Source organism: Musa acuminata, chromosome BXJ1-2 (assembly GCF_036884655.1).
Source record: "Musa acuminata AAA Group cultivar baxijiao chromosome BXJ1-2, Cavendish_Baxijiao_AAA, whole genome shotgun sequence".
Lineage (NCBI taxonomy): Eukaryota > Viridiplantae > Streptophyta > Magnoliopsida > Zingiberales > Musaceae > Musa > Musa acuminata.
In genome coordinates, this window is record NC_088328.1 from 27,987,863 (window position 1) to 28,008,603 (window position 20,741).

A 20,741-nucleotide genomic window follows, 5' to 3' on the forward strand; every position below is an offset into this window, starting at 1 on the left:
TAATCCATAAAACAAATTATTGATTTCACAATCTGATATTCAAGCTTGTTTAGAGAATATATATATCAAATTGAATGACCAACTCAGTCTTAAAGAAAGCTTCTGCGCATCTCAAACCCAACACAAGACGGGAACCTCAAGATACATACTGTGAACACCCAGAAACTAACCTACTGGGTTCCACATAATATGACCCCAAACATCTAACGTAGCATCACTGTGAAGTGTTGAGGAAGTGGGCAACAGCCTTGTCAGTGTCATTATCATAAATAGCCAGTGCTTCTGCCACATTTTTTGAGGAGAATCCCATCTCACGGAGAATGTTGTACCCTTTTACAAATTCTCTCACCTGAAACAAAAAGGTATATGAAAGCATGATTTCAGTTTATTTATGCAACTTGAACATAGAAGTGAGCCATTAAAGTCAGCTCTTTGTACCAATCTGCTATATTATCACTCTGAGGATTATGAACTCAACTGCTAAAAGAGATTTGAAAGGAAGAAATGCAGCTCGGACAATATACAAGGAAAATCTTGTTCAGTTAACTCTTTTAGAGAGAGAGAGATGTCTTCCAAGGAGACTGTCGACATACCTTCACTGGATTGTCTCCATAATTCAGAACAGCAAGCGACACTGCTTCACGTCGAAGCCCAGAGGCAACATACTTATCCACAATTGGATCCCCTGTTGATGCCTTCACAAAATTAAACAAATACAAATTAAGAACACTTTGATTCATAAATTTTACAATCTCTGACGAATATAGTGGGGTTTAGTAGTTGATCAAAATAATAATAACGGCCTCCTGCAAAAAGTAAAACAGCCCAACAAGTGATCAAACCACCTAGAGTGTTCAGATACATTATGACACATGTAGCCACTTGTGAGATTCTTGTTATGATATTAAAAAAAGTCAATGTTCAGAAAAGAAAATTCACAAATGAACATGAAAAATAATAGTAGCATAGGAAAGAGGACATGGTCATATTAAAACTACTACTTTATTTGGATAACATTTGACGATATTTAAGAAGAAATTTTGGTTATATTTTATAGAACTATAGCTAAATGAAATTTAGTGTCAAACAAGTTCTTGTTGTACCATCGAAGGAGATGAAGATGATGATGCAGACGACATCTTTGATTGCTGGTTTTCAGCCGTAATTCTGCTCCAATTCTGACTCTCTTTCTCGGCCTCAGCTAGTATTTGTTTCTCAAACTCAAAATCAAATTGGAACTTGCTACGAGGAACCTCAGGCATTTGTGGAGCCAACTGAGGCTGAAAAATTGGATGTTAATTAGAGAAACATAAATTTGCAATGAAAAAATTAACATTTACAAGACATTTTTAATCAATAAAATAGAACACAGGAATCAACTTATAAAATATATCTCAATTAAGCGTTCTTTTATTTTATGTATTGTTAAGCTGTTTTACATTATATAGGTTGCTCAACATTCGATAGAGTAAACAAGGGGTATCTATTGGAAAATAATATTAGGGAAAAGGCAGTACTCTTTCATGGAATGCTACCCCAAACTATACGTAGAACTTAAGGCCAAGATATGGTCTTTAGCAAGAACAAATTACCAAGTATGCTCAAATGGTAATATCAGAAATTACATTTTTATAAAAAATATCCTAATGATAGGTGTATACAATTCAAATCTACACATATTTTGTTGGCCCCGCCATATCATCAGCTTCAGATGAAAAAAAAACATAAACTATGACTTTTGTGGAAAAGCGTTATAATCTTCACCTATCCCAACATTTTCTTTTTCAAATAATAGCTAGAGACTCAAACTCCACAAGATTCAGTTTTATTCTGGATGAAGTCCAGTCTACAGAACAGGAGGAGAGACAATACTGCAAATCATTCAGTAGCTCCTAAGAGCAATAGACATAACAAATAAAAAAGGATTCAAATTGTGTTTAATTTAAGTTTGAATCCAGCCTATAGCAGTGATTTAAAAAGCGTTAGGCGCCAAAAGGCACCAAGGTCTAAAAACGTCCGAGGTGCTAGGCACTCGCCCGAGCAAAATGAGACACTAAAATATAAAAATATATAATATAATTAATAAATATAATTATTTAAATAAAAATATGATATTAAATTAAGAAAATCTTGTAAAATTATAATATCACATTAACAAAAAGTCTCAAAATTTAAAACAATAATAATAATTTCAAATAAATAAAAATTAATAGTATTAAAATCAAAATTATATTATTAATCTAATAAAAAAAATACTTTTACTAGTATACAATTAGTAGTATACTGTTAATATATTGTTAACAGTATACGAAGTGAGAAGAGTGTGAGTAAGACGAAGATCGAGGCTGCTGACTAAGAGCAGCAGCAACGAGAGCGGGAGCGGCGAGCGATGACAGTGGGAGCAGCAGCGAGTAGCGGAAGCGGGAGCGATGAATGATGATAGTGGCAGCGGCAGTGGTAGCAGCGAGCAGCAACAGCGGGAGCAGGAGCGGGGAGTGACGACAGTGGCAGCGACAGCGGGGAGAGATGACAGTGGCAGCGGCAACGACAACGGTAGCAGTGAGCAGCGGCAGTAGGAGCAACGATAGTGGCAGCGACAATAGTAGCAGCGTGCAGCGATAGCAAGAGCGGCCAGCGGGGTTAGGGTTGGGAAGTCGCGAGAGGAAGGCTGATATCGGTGCTTTAGTTAGTTCGATTGAACCAACTAAAGCACCGGAGACCGAACCAGACCTAAAACGCTGGTTCGGTCGCCTGGTTTAACCCGCGCGCTCACCCGAAGCGCCCGACGCCTGGGCTCGGGCGAGCGCCATGCGGTGCCTCTTTGAAGCGCGCCGCCTAGAAATGAAGCGAGGCGCGAGGCCCGAGCACCTATTGAAATCGTTGGCCTATAGTAACAGGTCTAGGGTTGAATCAAGTAAGTCCAAGAAATCTTTTCTAGCTGCTTTTGAAATTTTCATATTGGTCTTCTGTCAAGATCAATTTTAGATATTCATTGTCAACAAATTTTAATTTGGATTCTTAGTTGAATAACAACTTCAAGTCTTCAACAAGGTCTGCACTTGATTTAGAAGCCAAATGCCAATTAAATCTTTTATCCAAGGTGCTAGATAATTATTCAGGAGCTTTGCATGCAGCAAAATAACTAAGATTCATAAAAGAAAAAGAGTTATCAGGTTTATTTTGTACAATCATCTTATTGTCTCTTTGTTCTCAAATAAGTGATTCTTCCCTCACCTACTACACCATTACTTCCCCAAATGACAAAATGATGGTAAACCATTTGGCAAATCTGAAACTGAGACTATATTTAATGGCTTGATACAATAGTTAAAAGGCTATAAAAGAAAAATCAGATAAGTTTGTTAAAGTTAAACTAAACTAAGCGTGGAAAATAGATCAAAATAAAAATAAATTTTCACTAACATGTAAATGCACAAGCATGTAACCAAGATAACACCATAATAAGTACTTTAACATGGATTCGTTACAAAAGTGTCGTGTGAACGAGCCTTGTCAAGTAAAAGCTTAGTAAAAGCAAATCTTCATGATGATAAAGTCCAAGTTTAGTTTATATATTCAAATAAAGAGGAGATCCAAGGTCGTTAGAAAAATAGATTTGTGTTATGATCAGAAAGGAGGAATTGCATATCTAAAGAAAGGCTATTCAAATATTACAAATTCAACCATATATATCTCAACAACCATGCAGGTTGCTTGACATGTAAAATTCAGTAAAAATTGTCTGTAATAAGAAAATATAAAACACTTGACCACTTACAGGTGTTATCTGATATTCTGGCTTTATCATGACTTTGATGCCAAGTCCTGCAGCTAAACAATTTTAAAGTTCCATTACGTGTGATATGTTGTCCATATTAATTAACATTCCAAGAAAAAAAATAATGGTAGACATTAACACAATAATTTATAAAATTGAAGCTAGCATCAGGAACAATCAAATTGGTAATAGCAATTTCAGTTACAGTTGTATATAAGATTTTAACAACTGTAGACACTATGTAGCCAATTGTAAGAAAGCAAATGTTCATAATTAGGTAGGACAGCAGAAGATTAGTATTTAAGAACATAAAGAAATTATCAAATTAAGTGAAAAAAAAATATTCATTTTATTTATGGTGATGAATATTTACCAAAGGTTTATATTCCTTTTTTGATCATTGCTACGCAAATGTTGCAGACAAATGTCAATGAATATGGTGAACACTATCAAGATGTTAATGGGTAAAACAAGCAGGTGCACCAAAAGTCCAAAAGAACCATTAATGATCTTGCACAGGCAAGTTTATCTTAAGAAGGAAGCCCATAAAGACAAAGAAAGATGCCAGCTATGCAGCAAACAAGTAATAGAAACAAGGGGGACATGAAATTCAACAATGACTTAGTATGATACTCTAAAAGATTTTATTCAGCCTGTTATCCTTTAGTATATCACAAATAACAGCAAAGTGACATTGATCATTAAGAAGTATCTTCAGGTATAATGTCAAGAAACACTGCTTAAATGCTTTTCTTTTCCACCCCAGCTACCTTGTAATTCGACATGTAGTGGATAATTTAACTTATATCAAAAAATCACCAGGACCTTATATAGAAAAGTTACACCATAAAAGACTCATTTCAAGATTCATATGTTTTTCTCACTTAATTAGCAACACAGCAAAGTTCATAATCGAGCATTAAGATATTAATTGAATACAGTTGAGATATGATGGCATTTACTACCGCAAACAAATTAAGAAACTCACCTATCAAGCTAGTAAATTAGAGTTCCAAATTCTCAGAAGACAACATTTAATTTCTTGATACATTCTCCATCAATGACATTGTAGTATCTAGGATCAACAGATTTTAACTGATGTAGAGTCGATAGTGAGTCTCTAAGATGTAAGAAGAAGAAGAAAACTCATCATTTAGAGTAAAAAACATTTAAAAAAAAATGAGCCTTGGGATCCATGCTCAAGATAATATTTTATTTTAAAAACTGCTAGAATTCTTCATGAATTAGTCAATTCATGTATTAACCCCTTTGTTACATACCCCTAAATAACCTCAAATAATATAGTGCACATCTCACAGCACTAATGGACTTAGGATGACTCTAGGCCGTTATCAGTGGTAGTCACGTTGAATAGATGCCTCAATCAACTCAAACTTTCACAATTAAAACACAAATAAATGGTAGCTGCAAAAATTTGGGAAAAAAATTGATTGTACTGAATTGACCAATCCTATCAACTTTCGGACTTCCTTCGCAATTCATTAATAATCCTTGTCTTCTTGTCGTTAGCTTTTTCAACTAAAATCTAAGATGACTGTTTTTATTTGAATAGCATGGAGAAATTTTTTTCAGTTGGTAGAGAACCTACTTTATTCCAAGAAAAGATTCAGTGATTAGCGTCGACAACGATCTAAATCATCTGTTTTCTGCCGAAGTTTTACAGATTTCTTAATCAAAGAGGATGATCGAAATCGACCGTGACTTAAATTGGAAAAGAATCTTTTACCAAACAACCAGAGATATTTCCCCTCAGCAAATTTTGCCCAATTCGAACATGCCGATCCAAAATCAGTGAATCAACGACGGATTGAACATAAGATCCGATCATCAAAAAATTCATAACACATGCATCTAGGGGGGGTTTTCGAGGAGAAGCAGAAACAATCATACCAGACGAAGAGGGAGGAGGAGCAGAGGAAGCAGGGTGATGAAAAGAAGCTCCGCGATCGGGCGGAGCAGCAGCGGCGGAATTGACCCTGGGGTAGAAGGAGGGGGCGGGGGCGGCGCCGGTGCCGGCGCGGTACATGGCGGCCTGCCGGGCGCGGAAGTCTTGATCCATGACGAGGAGGGAAGCGACGACCACGAAGAACTCGGAGAACGAAATCGAGAAGGGGTAGGACTGCGAACTCAAACCCTTCTCCAACCAACCAACCCGACCATTATACTCGTATATTTCCAAGAAGCCTCGGAAGGTTTAATCTGATTGGGAAACCACGAAAACATCCGGTTCGGTAGAACGGTCTACTGCGAACCAAGCCGAAACGAAATAAAGATCCCGACGGACCGAACCGAAATAACTCCAATCATCCGCCTCTGCCTTAGCCCGCAGGCCCAATTAGCCACAATGAGTCCCACCTGATGTGATGCTAATTATTAGGCCCACTTAACATTAGGCTTTCTTTGATTTGATAGCCACCAGTCAAGAGTGACGCATTCTGCAGGGTTAAAGTCAACACAACATCCAAAGTTCCGACGATATCTCATCATTGGTCCTTGTGATGCAGTGATTGTGTTGCTTCACAGTACAAGTATGCATTCAATTATTAGAAACAAGCAGGAACTCATAGTGGGATTCATCACTGAGAGAGCAGGAACTCAAAACCATCAACAACACAATGTAGGTGCATAGTAAGGTATGCTTGGTCTATAAAGCATCTCTATTTACCTCCATTGTGTCTTACTGCTTGCATAGGCAGCATCAAACATCACCAAGACAGGTCCACCAAGAATCTATCCACATTGCATAGGCATAGCAATGACAACTTTGTTGACCAGAGGTCTCACTGACTCCACTGGCAGCCATTGATACAGTTCAAGCAAGAGAACTAGATACTCATGCAAAACATGGAGATATCACTTCAAAAAGCATCACAAGAAACAAAAGTGTGACCATGATTGCTTGTATTGATTCCACACTGAAAGAGGACCACACCATCCAGTGATGGATCACAATGGCTTTTGATTTTTTACATTTGCTGACAAAATGTGCCCTCCCACCTATCAGAAGAATTAGTCTGTTAAATACCTCTGAGTAAAATAGATAAAATAGATGAAATAGGAATCAAGATGGTCAAATATTTACAATGCTCGAATAGCACTCAAGTCATTTAAGAGGAGTCATACATGCGACAATCCTACAACCCATATTTCTCCTTTAATGTAGCGACTGCAGTCTTGCCATCACCAGTAAAACCATAGAAACACTTAAGCAGGCATCACTATTCACATGCAGCAATGCCCAGTGGTGATTGTCAAGATTACCGATGATATAGGGAGCAAATAAGAACAACCAGACTATGGCAAAGCTTTAATGAACTGAAGGCCCTGAAACATCACTTGTAACCCCACCCGTGTCTCCACCTCTGTCCAGACAAATTGGCTCTGTGTGGTCCTGAAGTGGCAGATGCTCAGATATTTCAGCCAGGGATTTGAGGTTGCATTTGATCAAGACCTCCACAAAGTAGCAAGTCTCGTCCTTGGTGTTCCCATCAGGCACATCCACTACAAATGATTCGATCACCAGCGTCCCTGGTCTCCCATCAATGATTTCAGGATGGGCACTTACAATGGATGAATAGTTCTGGCAAAATGATAGCTCATAATCAGCCATAAACCAACTTACATTGGATGAATAGTTCTGCATAGCAAAATGAGAGCCCTGAAGTAGTCAGGTTATAAATTTCATATGTATACTTTAACATTTTGGCCACACGTCTGAAGCATCCACCAAACTGAACAAAAGATGGTAGATGATCAAGAGATCGATTAGAGAATATGAACATACACAATAGCTTGAATGAGCTTTACAGTCCTAAAAACAGAGAATATGAACATACACAAGATCTGAACAAACTGGTTAAACGCATTTGTAGATTTAAGTAAATGGACAAATGAATTAGCAGATCCAAAGAAACAGGACAATAGCCAAGCATCGATTGATAAAGAACAAGTGAACCTAAAAGTTTATAGTCGAGTAGATTTAAGTGATTATTTACTCCTAACTCTTCAAGCAAAAATTATATATCCAAGAAATTTTCCACCTTGAAAAAGATGATGATCACAAAAGCTAATCAAGAAATTAAGCTAATATGAGGCATACAAAAAAATTAAACACATGTATATATTCTACAAGGAAACCACATGCTCTTTACCCTTAATCAAATGGTAAGAATCCGTACTACTGATCTAAGTTTCTGGGATTATTACCTGCTTCTAAAGAAAACATCTCTATGCTAATCAATCAATGCAAGAACTGGACCGTATGAAACAGAGTCGTGATAATCTATATCATCAAGCACAGAAGTTTCATCATATGCATGATAGTCATACTAGTTTTCTGTGCACTCATCAGGAAGCAAACCAATCGTTAATAGGGCACATAAGATTTTATCAATTGTGATATTACAAAAGCTCAAATCAGGAGATAAGCTCATGCTAGTAACGTATTGTTATCAGAACATAGTCTAATTTCAAGTAGAATATAGTTCACCAGAACAAGAAAAGAAAGAAACAGAACGTGGTAATTTAACAGCAAGGAATTGGGAATGTGCAGCAGTGAGAAGATCAACAGACCTTGAGCCTATGGTCCCCTCCAACAATCTTAAAGCTGAGGATGTGTTCACTGTCGTCGAGATGCTCCAACCTTTCAGTGCTGGTGGTGGCAGGGAGTCCAGATTTCACATTAACCTCCCTCAAGCTCCCGATTCCCAGATCCCCTTGTGCGATGCACCTGCTCACAAAAGGCTTGTACTTCTGTGGCTCATCAAATCTCCTAACAAGAGACCACACCTATGAACATATGAGCAGAACAGATCATCGTCAAGTTATAACTGTAATCATGATTCATGGAATAGAAGTTTGTGAGAAATGAATGTACAGCCGCCCATTAACTTAAAGAATTTTGCCATCAAAACACTCTAAAAAAATAGATAATCAAATCACTTTGCCATCAAAACATCAAGTTACATCTTATGTATCCAGCACTTCGGAAACGTGAATGTTCAATGCATCAAAGCAACCATAATAAAGGTTCCAGGCAACAGAGCAAACATGTCCATCGAAATAATTCATGTCTTCTTCGATCCAGAGGCAGCTTGAACTAGAACGTCAGAGAAGGACAATTACATGAGTGCCAGGAAAGGAAGGATCTTACGAGATGGACGGGGGCTTTGATGTGCTTGAGGATGGCGGAGCTGCACTGGTTCTCCTCCGGCTCGTGGCAGTGGAACCTCCTCATGTACTCCGCCGCCACCGGGCGGCAACCTCCGCCGGGAGGGTGCATCTCGTCGGCGAGCCGCCACGACCCTGCTCCTCTTCCCGCCGCAACGCCTGCCCCGCTTATCCCCACCATCTTGCTTCGATTGAACGCACCGAATCGCACCCAAATCGAGCGATCCCCAGATGGCTCCCTTCAAGCCCGCCTCACTCTCGGTTCTGATCGGATTCATATTCGTAGAAAGTAACCTTCACTGGAACAAATTTACGGGAAAGCCACCGACGCTTCGGTGGCTGTAATCACTTCCTAGCGTGTGAGAATGGTGGCATGAACGTAATTATGTTCGTTTACATACCATCATGTCGTAAGCATGACAGAATATTCGAATAAAATGAGTAAAAAAATAAAATAACAAAATGAAAAGAGATCGTATGCAGGCCCGGCCCAGCCCAGACCACTATTTTTTTATTATTTATATTGGGTAAATTAAATGTAAGAAAATAAAAAAAAACATAAACAATTCTATTTAAGTGAACATATGCTAATTAACATGGTTAAAATTCGAGGGTAAGCTTCATTGGGCAAAGACTAGCTTTCCTCGCCATGCCATTGAAGTAAAACATGGGTTCACCATTTTATAGAAAAAAAAGCCAGTTGAAACATCAGTTTAAAGAGTATCAAAATCACCAACAACACATGCAATTTGGTTCAGCTGAATTCTCACTAGAGCGTGATGGTTCCTCCTTATTTCTTCTTTGAATTTTGTAGGCAGTGAGTGACTTTGTTTTATGAGACAAAAGGAGGAATATAGTGGCTGCTGACTGTACTCCTTGCAAGGTGAAGGGTGCAAAACAAGCAACGTGCCAAGCACTAAGGTGCTGAGATGGGCAAGCAAAAGCAAATTAGTCAACTTAAAGAGTTCTTATAAAAATGTACAATGGATGTTAAACTCTTTTGTTAGTGATATTTGAAAACTTGACTCCATTATTTGGGTCACCGAGTTTTTGTACACAATTTAACTAATTACAGTAAACTTACTCAGCTACCTTGTATGTGGAGAGAGCTGAAGCTTCCACCCTACTGTAATCAGACCTTTATATCCTTCCAATGGAAGGGTATACAAAGTTCTTTAATTTCTTGGAAAAAAAGATTCAGTGTTGTTGACATTAATACGGTGTAAAATGGCGATTCAATCAACATTACAGACACAGCTCAACAAGTAGATTCATCAATTCGACTCTTGTGCAGTTGAAATGCTGGATTAACCCATGCTCCACAGCTGCACTGCATCCCTGCCCAGTTGAATGAGCCTAAACGAGCTTTGCAACCTAAGCACCAAAGTTTCTCCTCGACATGGCCGCCTTCCACTGGGTCACACAGCAACCAGGGATTGCGGGTTAGTTTGATTGCTGCATGACGCCTCTTTTGCAGTCTCACAAGTGATAAAAGTGTTGTTTCTAGGTACCTGCTTCCATCCACTTCATAGGCTCCACAAATATTGAGGAACATTCAGGTTTCTTATCGGTGTTCGATGGGTCGCTTCGTTTGTTCCATTTGAAACAAGATTCTCCTTTACCTTGTTCGTGTGGTACCACGTTCCCTTGTGAGGCAACAATGCGGCGGCATCTTTTGCAGCGGTACAAAGTTTGAGGTTTCTGATCAGTTTCCATTACCTATTTTCCAACCAACATCATATTAGAGATGACAATTACCTGAGCTGTAGCATATATCAATGAGGTACGTGATAAGGGATACTCACACCACAATCTTTGGAGAACACACAAACACACACACACCTCCCTTGTAGACATCTCTGTTCTATAAAGATTTCTACAAGGTACTCCAAAGAGCTCTTTTGATGGTCAAGAAATTACATGATCAAGCAACAATAAGACATGCTACCAAAAGCAAAAAGTTAACAGAAAGGAAGAAATGCCAAAACAAACAAGATATGACAGATAAAAGTACAAGATAACCATACAGAATCACTTGTCAGTAATCTATATGATCAAGGTTTATAAATGAATTCAAAGTAACTAAGCTATATCGTAACTCTTCTGAGACTCCACAAATTTTAAGACAACAAACAATAAAGACAATAAAGACCTTGTTGCATTAAGAGTACAAGTTTTGCACCTGCACCAGTTTCTTGCATTGAGGAACAAACAGAATACTCCAACTGGTAAACTGACACGATGCAGAATGTTTTCCTTTTTCCATGTTCCAGTGAACTACATGCTGTGATTTATTTATTCATTCAAACTTAATGATCCAGGTATCACAAAAATCGATCATCCAACTAGTACTCTAAAAAGAGGAAAGATTTGTTGGCACTACAAGAAATTGTAATGCAGTCCTTACAAAGTGCGCATACCTGCTAATCTGAGAAACGGAGACATGACAAATCGACATATAATCTTACCACCTTAATTTCCTCCTGACAATTCATGAACATTTTTCCCTAATTATTAGTTTGCATTTTCCCTAGTACAAGTATTTTTATTTTAAGCAAGTTCTCTATACTAATACGATCCGACCAATATTGTTTTGTAAATCGATGTCTTTCACCCAAGACCCAAGGATTAAATAAAATTTTCTTATCATAGAATAAGTTTTTCTAACAAGTATGATCTGTAAAAATGTCAATGTGAAGAAAATAGCTGAAAAATGAAAACAGACATTTCACCTACAAATAACTCAAAAATAAATACTCTTAACCCATCACTAACAAAAATCCTCAGGAAGAAATAGAAAAATATTTAGGGCGATGGTGATCATAATTTTGACAAGTAAGCCTTTGGAGTAAAAGGCTCATAACTTAGTTTTTGCACTAGAGCTTCCCTCAGAAATTTTGTGCTGACGACACACTTCATCACCAAATCTATCAAATGTATATGAATTGTGATAATAACCCATAGTAAGAGAGAATTATTGCTCCCGTAAGAGACTATTCAACATAATGTTTATTTCTACATATATATTGTCTGGCAATGGAGAAGACTGCAAGTGCAAAAACAAAAAAGAAGTTCAGAATTCAGCTGATAAATCTCAACAGAGATTATAATTCCCTAAGCTCAAGCAACTATAAGATGGCCATTTCCATGATGTCGGGTCATGCTTAATTTTGCGGCCACAATCACTATAATCAAAGACGAAGCAGGTGGCCCAAAGGGAAGTTCATCACCTAAACCCTAAAGCTGAAAATGATCGATTCATTACTGTTCGAATTAGTCCCAACCAAATGCTCATAACAACTAAGGTCCCGAACACTACTGATCAAAGAACTATCACACTAAAAAAAAAAAAAAAAAGAATATCTGAACGCAGTCGAGAGAGAGAGGACAGATGTACCAAATGCGAGCTTTCCGCTCCTCCGGATCGGAATTGATGGTTCTAAGGCGGAACCCTCAAGAACAGACCTCGCCCAGCCCAGAAAGTCGCCGTCGACACCCGTAGGGTTTCGACTTCGAGATAACAAAAGGTCTGAACCCCATTTTATAGTTTCGACCGGTCTGGTTTAGTTAGATCGGTCACGTGACAGCTTCTGACATCCGTGACATATGAACCAACAAATTAATCCAACTACTAAACATTACGAGATCGATGTCAATTCATCTACCACCGATTTTATTCGGCCGGACCGGGTCCGGTTCCGGATCAAATCCAGACCGGGTCCGGCCCACTAACGTAGGAGCTCCACTTTTGGTGGGGTCCGGAGTAAAAGGACGCAAACGTACTTTTGCCGCGTATAAAAAGACGGTAACGTTCTGTAAGCTTCCGAATACGTTGTCTCGTCATCCCGATAGGTAGTATAAATACTAACTCTCCCATCTTAGATCATTGCCACATCGGCAAAATCTCCCTTTTTGTCTTTATTTGATATCGTAATTAATTATCGATCTCTCCTCTTTCCTCGCTATCTAAAAGCTCATTGTCAGTCTACAGAGTGCTCTGTTTGTTCTGCTTTGCTTCGTCTCCAGAGTGCTGAATCATAATCTATTGAGCCCTTTTCTTTCGGAGGGATGGATGCATTACAGCTCCTCTCGATCTTGTTATTGGCAAAGATACAAAGAGGGAAGAAGAAGAATGTATGGTGTATAATTCTCATGTACTACGACAGATGCTTAGTGACCACCGTGTATCAAGTACGTATACAAGATCTCGTTCCAAGTATCTGGAACACCCGGCAAACACCAGTGGATGCAGTCTGCGTACATCTCTGGATTCAATCTCAGCTCGCCCGTGATGAGCTTTCCTCTTCGCTCGGTGTACACGGAGGTGTGAGCGTCCTTGCGGAACTCCGATAGCTGCGTGATGTTCAACATCGTCACCTTCACCTTCAACCCTTGCAGAGCTTCTGCCACTGCTCTCATGACATCTAAGCTGGATTCTGCTCCCCAGAATGGCCGCTGAATCGGGTACGACTCATTGAAGCAGTTCCCGTTGCTCCCGTTCCTCCACTCCCAGCTCCTGCAAGAGCTGCCATCAGCAGTTCCTGCAACAAGAACGGAGAAGGGTTGTGCAGGCTTACCAAAGATGGGTTGGTGATAAGCTCATGAAGTAGGCCTTCTGTGTGTCGGGATTCATAGCGGAGTCGATCCATTTTGCCCAGGTCCTCAGCATCAGTTCATATGCGGCGGCGACATCGTACTCGCGGACGTCATGGGAGCCATTTCTGCCAAGGAGGAGGAGAAATCAGACGAAGCCGATCGCGTTTGTACTGATCACCGTGGAAGACGAGAAGCTACCGACGTTGCGTTGATGAGAGGCTGATACATCCACCAAACGTAGCTCTCGAACACCAACACGTCGACCGCCGCCCAGTGCTGGCTGTGTTCCGTGATGGAGTCCAGCTTCACCTGCCTTCTCTGAACTGTGTGCTTCGTGGCGTGATCAGAGTTCGATTCCACTAGAAACGGAGCCCAGTAGAACTCGATCGATGCATTGAACTCCTGCCCACCAGCGTAAACATGAAGAACAAGCAATCACGGTAGCGATCGACATGGACTAGCTTGTACCTCCGCCATAAAAACCTTCCTTGGGGGATCCTTGTGGATGAACCGTTTGCCGTCGGGGACTGCAGGTTGGAGGAGGCACACCATGGACTCCCACTGCGTCCTCTGTATCGAGTCGCCGACGAACATGAGTCTCTTGTTCCTCAGCCTCTCCAGCAACTTCAAAGCATCGAACCTTGCAATGGCGCATGGGGATGCGATGAGATCTATGGAACGAAGTTTAGCAGACTATGAGGGCGGGAGCGGGTCAAACCTTGGCAGATCACATGCGTCCGGTTTCCACCGCCACTTCTGGTAGAGGGAGTCCGGGCGCCCGTTCCTCCCACAGGTCACTTGCCTGGTCAAGTAGGGGCAGCTCTCCTCGGTGTAGAGAGGGCGAGAGTTGTGCTCATCCAACACCCACCTCCCTTGGAAGAGATTGCATCCTTGTTCGAGTACGTCAGCAGGGTCTCCATGAGTTGTCGAGAAATAGATTTTAGTCAGGAAAGAAAACTCTACGATCGTTCGCAGTGTGCCGACGACCAGAATCGACGCCGAGACGAAGAGGAAGAGAGCTAAGAGAGATTGGTTGGAATGTGGCAGCCACATTTTGGAGGGTGAGAAATATGGAGGAGGAGGAGGAGGAGAAGTCATCTTTGCTTCCCCTTTTCCTTTGTTGGTTCTGTCATCGGATGATGCCTTGCACTTGAAGTGTCCAACAAACATGAATCCAACCACCACAAGAGTAAGCTGAAAGACATGGTTCTTGTTGCTTGTGGAGATGGAAATCCAAGAGAAGGATCGCTCCTGTTGGGGTCAACAACTTTAAGTCGCGGCATGCGTTTCCACTCCAAAAACTTCGCTGCCACAGTCGCTGATCACACTGATTCCAAGTCAAACGTAAGTCAACCCTGTAAAGTCAAAGTCGGCGAAGTGAATTTCTGAGTGATTTCTTGGTCCAAGATTTGGAATTCGCCAGCCTGGAACTGTTTCTTGAATATGCAGAGTTTGTAGATGTTTGATGCGTAGAAGATGTAGTAGAACAACATGCGTGCTTCTCTCCTCTCGTTCCTCTTCTTCTGCTCCTCTCTCTATTGCGCCAAAGCAGCTAGCGTTTACATTGGTGCGCTGGTAAACACCGAGTCTCGCGTCGGGAGAGAGAAGAAGGTGGCAATTGAGATTGCAGCCCGACACTTCAACTCTTCTTCTTCATCGCTTCTTCTAAGTGTCAGAGAGTTTAGCAGCAGCGCCGACCCCCTCGAAATATACACGAAAGGTGATTCATTTCTTCTTTTAATGGCAAGAGAATCTATTGCTGATACCATGCATACATCTGTGGTGGTGCAGCTCAAGATCTCATGAACTGGGGAGCAGAAGCAATCATCGGCGCGGGGACATGGCCGGAGGTCGCGGTCTTGGCAAGACTTGGCAGCACTGCAAGAATTCCAGTAATCTCTCTCGCCACGACACCAACCCCCTCGTCACCGATGCCTTTCTTGGTTCGGATGTCGTATCCGAACTCCGGCGAGGCGCGCTGCCTCTCTGACGTCGTGAGATCATACAACTGGAGGAGAGTCATAGTACTGTACGAAGATGATAGCTATGGCAGCATATCTGGAGTCCTCCCTCTCCTTTCTGATGCGCTTCGAGCCGGTGGTTCTCGGATCGACTACCATATAGCATTCCCACCATGGCACACGGTCTCCGACGTCGACGCAGCGGATACAGTTCGCCAGAAGCTGAAGCACGTCCCTCCACAGCTATCGAAGTTGTTCATCGTCCTGCGATCCTCACCAGAGCTGGCCGTCCATCTGTTCAAGGAGGCAAAGCTGCTGGGGATGATGGCAAAGGGTCACGTATGGATTGTGAATGACGACATCACCGCCCTCCTCGACTCCACCGATCTCAGCTCCTCCTTCATCTCTTCTTACATGCAAGGTGTGATAGGAATCAGTACCTACGTCAACACGACCACCAGCTTCTTCCACGACTTCTCTTCGGAATTCCAGCAAAGATTCGACCAAGAGTACGGACCAAAGGGTAAGCAACCGGGGATGCATGCAGTCCGAGCGTACGACGCGGTGCATGTTCTGGCTCATGCGGCAGCAGAAAGGGCCGAGAACAGAAGCAGCATCGCGTTGTTGGAAGGTGTCCTACTGGGCAATTTTTCTGGGTTGAGTGGCTCCATAAGCTTCACAAGAGAGGGGAGCTTGCCTGAGGACGGTAGACGAAACTCGGCCTTCCGTGTCCTAAACGTAGTAGGAAGGAGTTACAGGGAGCTAGGGTTTTGGTCAGAGGGATATGGTTTCTTCGAGGAGGAGACGGAGATGGGGCATGGGAGGCCGGTGGTGGATGTCCTGCGTCCGGTGTTCTGGCCAGGAGGCACTGAGAGGACCCCAGGTGGGTGGGGCATGCTAAGGATCGGAGTACCCAATCACACGACCTTCGATCAATTCGTGAAGGTGGAATACGATGACAGTACTGGGAAGGTGAAGGGGATAACCGGATTCTGCATTGACGTCTTTCGGGAGATTCTGAAACACTTGAGCTATGATCTGTATTACGAGTTCATACCTTTCGCTGGCTCCTACGATGATCTCGTGAATCGGGTCCCTTTGCAGGTACATAGATGATCTTTCTTCGTAGCAAGTGTGAGTCGAGCTCTGATGCATCAAAAATGTTGTTCCAGGTAATCGATGCAGCGGTGGGGGACTTCACGATCCTGGCAAAACGGGCGGTGGATGTCTCGTTCACCGAGCCGATTCTCTCATCAGGCCTTGCGATGATGGTGCCCTTGAGACCCAACCACACGCCATGGATGCTCATAAAGCCATTCACGAGAGACGTGTGGTTCCTTATCCTTGCCACCCTGATCTACACCGCAGGCGTTTTGTGGTACCTGGAACGCGACAGTAATCCCGAGTTCCATGGCACTTGGTGCGTCCAGCTCGGAGCTGCGCTGTGGCTAATTTTCTCCACCATCTTCTTCGCCCATGGTAAACCGAATCGATCAGGATTTGACATTGTATGTCATACCAGTGATTTACCTGACCCGTGTCATGTTTCCTTTTCTTAACCATGAAGGAAGGATCCACAACTACTACACGAAAACGGTGATGGTTGTGTGGCTGCTTGTGGTCTTCATTTTGACATCCAGCTTTACAGCGAACCTCAGCTCCATACTAGTTACTGAGAAACTTGGAGCGGTGTCACCAGGAAGTAGGGTTGGCTATGATGGCGACGCCTTTGTTCTCAAGTACCTGAAGGATGTGTTAGGCTACAAAGAAAGAAACATTGAGTGGATTAGATCACCAGAAGCCTACAGCGAGGCCTTTAAGAGTAACAAGATATCAGCTGCCTACCTTGAGACGCCTTATATCAGGGTGTTCCTCTCCCGGTACAACGATTTCACGGTCAGTGGGGAGACACACAGGCTGGGCGGGTTTGGCTTTGTGAGTCAGTCTCATCTTATCTATCCCTGCCTGCAATACGAAAAATACTTCATTGCCCTGCTAATAAAATACAACAATGCAACATTTTTCACGAAAATGTTCAAATTTAGCATGCAATTGCATATATATATATATATATATATGAAATTTCTTAAGCAGGCATTTCGATACTCTTTTGCACTCGTGAATTACTCAACCAAGTACACTATTAACATTATGTTTACTTTTCCTCTAACTCAGGTGTTCCCCAAAGATTCTCCTCTGGTTGCTGATTTCTCCCAAGTCATACTGCAACTAGCAGAGAACGGGGCACTAAATAACCTAGAAAAGAAGTGGTTTTCGGTCGCCTTGTCCAGCTCTCCAACCCCAGACAACGAGAGGAAAAAGGAGAGCCTAAGCTTGGACAGCTTTTGGGCACTCTTCCTGTTCACTGGTTGCACCTCGACCATTATCTTATTGGCCTTCAGTGCCCACTCATTTCTTCCGACTAGGGCCAGAGCAGCAGCAGCAGTATCCTTTGAGCCCCTGAGACAGAGTTTTAAGAAGGTTTGGACAGCAACTGCAAAACTCAATGAAAAAAGAGAGAGTCTTAAACCCTCTGAGCAACAAGGGAGTGGTATGAACAGTCCATGAGGATGAAGGCAACTTTGCAGGACTCCATGTACCCGATGACACTGATGACAACTGCAGACAATGATGTATCAATATGAAAAAAGAGAGGTTCAAAAGAAATTATAGTGATAAAAACAAAATTTGTACCTTAAAGAGATTAACTATCTGTTACTAGAACTAGCATAAAGTTGCCGTATCCTTACCAACAAGAGATGATTGAAGAAGATATTGTTAAATCAGTCGAAATGAAGGACATCAAAGGTGTCTTCTTTCTACATGCACCCACTGCGATGGGAAAAACCCAAAGAAGTTGGTAGATTGCAATGTCTAAAGTTAGATACATATTCAAGGTTATCAAGAAAGATAAAATGAAACTAAAGCTTTGCAAGATAAATATGACTACCAAGAAAAAGAAATAAGAAATTACATTTAAAGAACACATTATTTATAAGAAAAAAATTGTCTTTGATAACCTAACATAACACCATAACCATATCAGGACTCAGATAACAGATAAGCTCAAAAGTTGAATCCAGAGACTCCCTACAACATCAACTAAAAATAATGAAGAAAATATTAAAAAATTACTAGAAGAATAGACAACCCCTACCAGGCAACCACTAGAACTTTGGTGAGGAAGCCTGATCATCCTTTTCCTTTCTAACTTGACCAGGACTGAATAAAGAAAACTTTAGTCGTTTCATAACAACGTCATGTATACACTAGCTGACAACTCTCTTGTCCTCTAAATTAAACAAAGCTGTCTTGTTAACACAATCAAATGATTTTTGTATCGGACATCAACTTTCACGATCTCATTTTTCAGGTTATATTAATATTTCCATCAGGTTATATTAATATTTCCATCACAAGTGGAGAATTTCTCCACTGAATAGAAGATAGGTCAGAATGCATCATTCAGGCCTAACAGTACAATAGAAAAATTCACAGAACCTTTAAGATAAGCAACTCACCAAGCTTTCACTTCCCAACACTGATACCTTATCAGTGCCTCATTAACAGTCTTAATACTAAATTTGCATTTGCTGTATCTTCTCATCTACATAAGCAACAATAAGATTGACAATACGATCATCTTATATTTTGAGACAATAAGCTGAATAATTTTCAGAGCCCTTTTTCTATAGTAGCATTAGCACATAGTTAGATCGTAATCAAAGGCATGTCCTCATGTGCAGGCATCTATCTTATCGCCCTCTCACATATTTTTATGGCATATTGTTTCCAATGGACATCTGCAAAAATATCATAGACTCGGTATGTAGATTCTTGATGAAAGTATCAAGTGCTCTTTTAAGGGGATTCATCATTTGGGGAGAAGTAGACTACTCAAAAATCTAATGCCCATGATAGGTAATATGAGCACATGTCTTGCATTTAAGAGACAACAATCAAACAAGAACAAATGTCACACAAAGATTGATTCGACAATAACAAAAAAGAAGAGTTTAACTGACTATGGAACAGCTAAAGTAGTCCCTCTAGAAAGAACCTTCATAACGAGACTGCCTGGCCAAGAATCATAACGTTGAAGTAGCGCATGTTTCTTCTCATGGAGATGCATTGATCCCAAGTGCTGCAACAAAAGAAACCAAGATGAAGTCAACAAGGAGGAAAAAAACCATGACACTCCAAATAGACAATGTATCAACAACATGTCGTGTTTTGAATCCCAAATAACATCAATGGCTGACTACGTAGAACAATCCGCCCATAACACTATCGCATAGGAATCGACGAAAACGAGGAGAACCACCTGGTTCGCTGACGTTTCCCGTTCGAACGAAGCGTCAAGAAAGAAAGAAAAGGAAAATAAATCAGATCTTCGATCGAAATCCCGTGGAAGAAGGGGACCAGAACCCTATTTTAGGAAGACGGAATCTCGGGGGATGAAGGAGACCGGAAGAAGCATCAAGAAAGGAAGAGAGAAAAGGAAAAGAAATTAGATCTTCGTTCGAAATCTCGGGGGAAGAAGGGGACCAGAACATATATCAGGGAAACGAGAAGAAGCACCCCCGGAGGAAGATTGCTGGTCGTCATGCCCGATCGAGATTAGGGCTTTGCGTCGTTTCTTGGAGTCGGAGACGAAGAAGAAAGAAGGGTCGGACAACGACGACGAGAACGGAGAGAGCTCAGACGATAATATATAGGCATAAAAATATACAAAATAAAATTCAAAATATAAATATTCTTGTAATTAATCTTCATTGAGTTACTATAAGATTGCTATAAACATTCATATCTTAATCGATATTAATACACCTTAAAATTTTCTTATAGTGATAAGAATTTACAAAATTATTAAAATATTCTTTAAACAATTATAATTATCTCATATGTAATCATCTTTGAGTTGAGTTTTCAGCATAAGCACAGGATCTGAATATTTCTAAGAATATATATATATATATGAACTTTTACAAGAATATTATTAGGTAGAACGTCATTTTTAGCTATCAACAAAAGATTCATTAATAACTATGACGACACGTGAAAGTAAGAACTTTGAGTAGAGCAGGATACATTATGACTTACACTGAGGGCAGGATACCTTCATTTTCCTTCTTTTGTGAGTCTAATGTAGAGGAAGATTCCAATGGATAGAGATTTATATGTCAAAGAATTTGTGCATCAAAACACTTGTATGG

At 40.9% G+C, this 20,741-nt stretch overlaps 4 protein-coding genes across 8 annotated transcripts; 1 reads left to right on the forward strand and 3 right to left on the reverse strand.

The window, feature by feature from the left end:
* Positions 1 to 5,975, reverse strand: LOC135607200 (uncharacterized). Its single transcript, XM_065098821.1, has 5 exons — positions 5,690 to 5,975; positions 3,779 to 3,825; positions 1,104 to 1,280; positions 594 to 695; positions 1 to 349 (listed from the first exon to the last, which is right to left on the reverse strand). The coding sequence occupies exons 1-5, from the start codon at positions 5,856 to 5,858 to the stop codon at positions 215 to 217; spliced, it is 630 nt and encodes a 209-aa protein (XP_064954893.1). The 5' UTR covers positions 5,859 to 5,975; the 3' UTR covers positions 1 to 214.
* Positions 5,976 to 6,827: 852 nt separating this feature from the next.
* LOC103975466 (abscisic acid receptor PYL3) lies at positions 6,828 to 9,244 on the reverse strand. The gene is made up of 3 exons (XM_009390435.3): positions 8,952 to 9,244; positions 8,372 to 8,587; positions 6,828 to 7,379 (listed from the first exon to the last, which is right to left on the reverse strand). The coding sequence occupies exons 1-3, from the start codon at positions 9,147 to 9,149 to the stop codon at positions 7,107 to 7,109; spliced, it is 687 nt and encodes a 228-aa protein (XP_009388710.1). The 5' UTR covers positions 9,150 to 9,244; the 3' UTR covers positions 6,828 to 7,106.
* A 3,845-nt stretch (positions 9,245 to 13,089) lies between these two features.
* On the reverse strand, positions 13,090 to 20,207 carry LOC135607206 (protein trichome birefringence-like 31). 5 transcript variants are annotated; one of them, XM_065098836.1, is made up of 10 exons: positions 19,850 to 20,207; positions 19,586 to 19,669; positions 18,276 to 18,357; positions 17,782 to 18,144; positions 17,371 to 17,490; positions 14,283 to 17,285; positions 14,033 to 14,204; positions 13,767 to 13,966; positions 13,546 to 13,689; positions 13,090 to 13,484 (listed from the first exon to the last, which is right to left on the reverse strand). In XM_065098836.1, the coding sequence occupies exons 6-10, from the start codon at positions 14,732 to 14,734 to the stop codon at positions 13,139 to 13,141; spliced, it is 1,314 nt and encodes a 437-aa protein (XP_064954908.1). In that variant the 5' UTR covers positions 14,735 to 17,285; positions 17,371 to 17,490; positions 17,782 to 18,144; positions 18,276 to 18,357; positions 19,586 to 19,669; positions 19,850 to 20,207; the 3' UTR covers positions 13,090 to 13,138. The 5 variants fall into 5 exon arrangements, with proteins under 5 accessions (XP_064954908.1, XP_064954901.1, XP_064954918.1 ...); XM_065098829.1 differs by having other exon boundaries at positions 17,685 to 18,144; XM_065098846.1 differs by having other exon boundaries at positions 17,685 to 18,144; positions 19,551 to 19,669.
* Positions 15,056 to 18,093, forward strand: LOC103976244 (glutamate receptor 2.7-like). Its single transcript, XM_065107728.1, has 5 exons — positions 15,056 to 15,284; positions 15,356 to 16,629; positions 16,698 to 17,004; positions 17,093 to 17,460; positions 17,701 to 18,093. The coding sequence occupies exons 1-5, from the start codon at positions 15,056 to 15,058 to the stop codon at positions 18,091 to 18,093; spliced, it is 2,571 nt and encodes an 856-aa protein (XP_064963800.1).
* Positions 20,208 to 20,741: the final 534 nt, after the last annotated feature.

What these genes read in the sequence shown, in the direction of transcription:
- LOC135607206 (XM_065098836.1), bottom strand. Translation starts at nt 14,734, where the DNA reads ATGTTTGTTGGACACTTCAAGTGCAAGGCATCATCCGATGACAGAACC. An exon ending in CAGCCTCTCATCAACGCAAC is followed by an intron (nt 13,690 to 13,766) that starts GTCGGTAGCTTC and finishes CCTCCTTGGCAG; the next exon opens with AAATGGCTCCCATGACGTCC. An exon ending in TTATCACCAACCCATCTTTG is followed by an intron (nt 13,485 to 13,545) that starts GTAAGCCTGCAC and finishes CAGCTCTTGCAG; the next exon opens with GAGCTGGGAGTGGAGGAACG.
- LOC135607200 (XM_065098821.1), bottom strand. Translation starts at nt 5,858, where the DNA reads ATGGATCAAGACTTCCGCGCCCGGCAGGCCGCCATGTACCGCGCCGGC. An exon ending in CAGAATATCAGATAACACCT is followed by an intron (nt 1,281 to 3,778) that starts GTAAGTGGTCAA and finishes CCAATTTTTCAG; the next exon opens with CCTCAGTTGGCTCCACAAAT. An exon ending in CATCTTCATCTCCTTCGATG is followed by an intron (nt 696 to 1,103) that starts GTACAACAAGAA and finishes AATTTTGTGAAG; the next exon opens with GCATCAACAGGGGATCCAAT.
- LOC103975466 (XM_009390435.3), bottom strand. Translation starts at nt 9,149, where the DNA reads ATGGTGGGGATAAGCGGGGCAGGCGTTGCGGCGGGAAGAGGAGCAGGG. An exon ending in TCAAAGCCCCCGTCCATCTC is followed by an intron (nt 8,588 to 8,951) that starts GTAAGATCCTTC and finishes ATATGTTCATAG; the next exon opens with GTGTGGTCTCTTGTTAGGAG. An exon ending in GAGGGGACCATAGGCTCAAG is followed by an intron (nt 7,380 to 8,371) that starts GTCTGTTGATCT and finishes TCATTTTGCCAG; the next exon opens with AACTATTCATCCATTGTAAG.
- LOC103976244 (XM_065107728.1), top strand. Translation starts at nt 15,056, where the DNA reads ATGCGTGCTTCTCTCCTCTCGTTCCTCTTCTTCTGCTCCTCTCTCTAT. An exon ending in TGAATCGGGTCCCTTTGCAG is followed by an intron (nt 16,630 to 16,697) that starts GTACATAGATGA and finishes ATGTTGTTCCAG; the next exon opens with GTAATCGATGCAGCGGTGGG. An exon ending in CACCATCTTCTTCGCCCATG is followed by an intron (nt 17,005 to 17,092) that starts GTAAACCGAATC and finishes TTAACCATGAAG; the next exon opens with GAAGGATCCACAACTACTAC.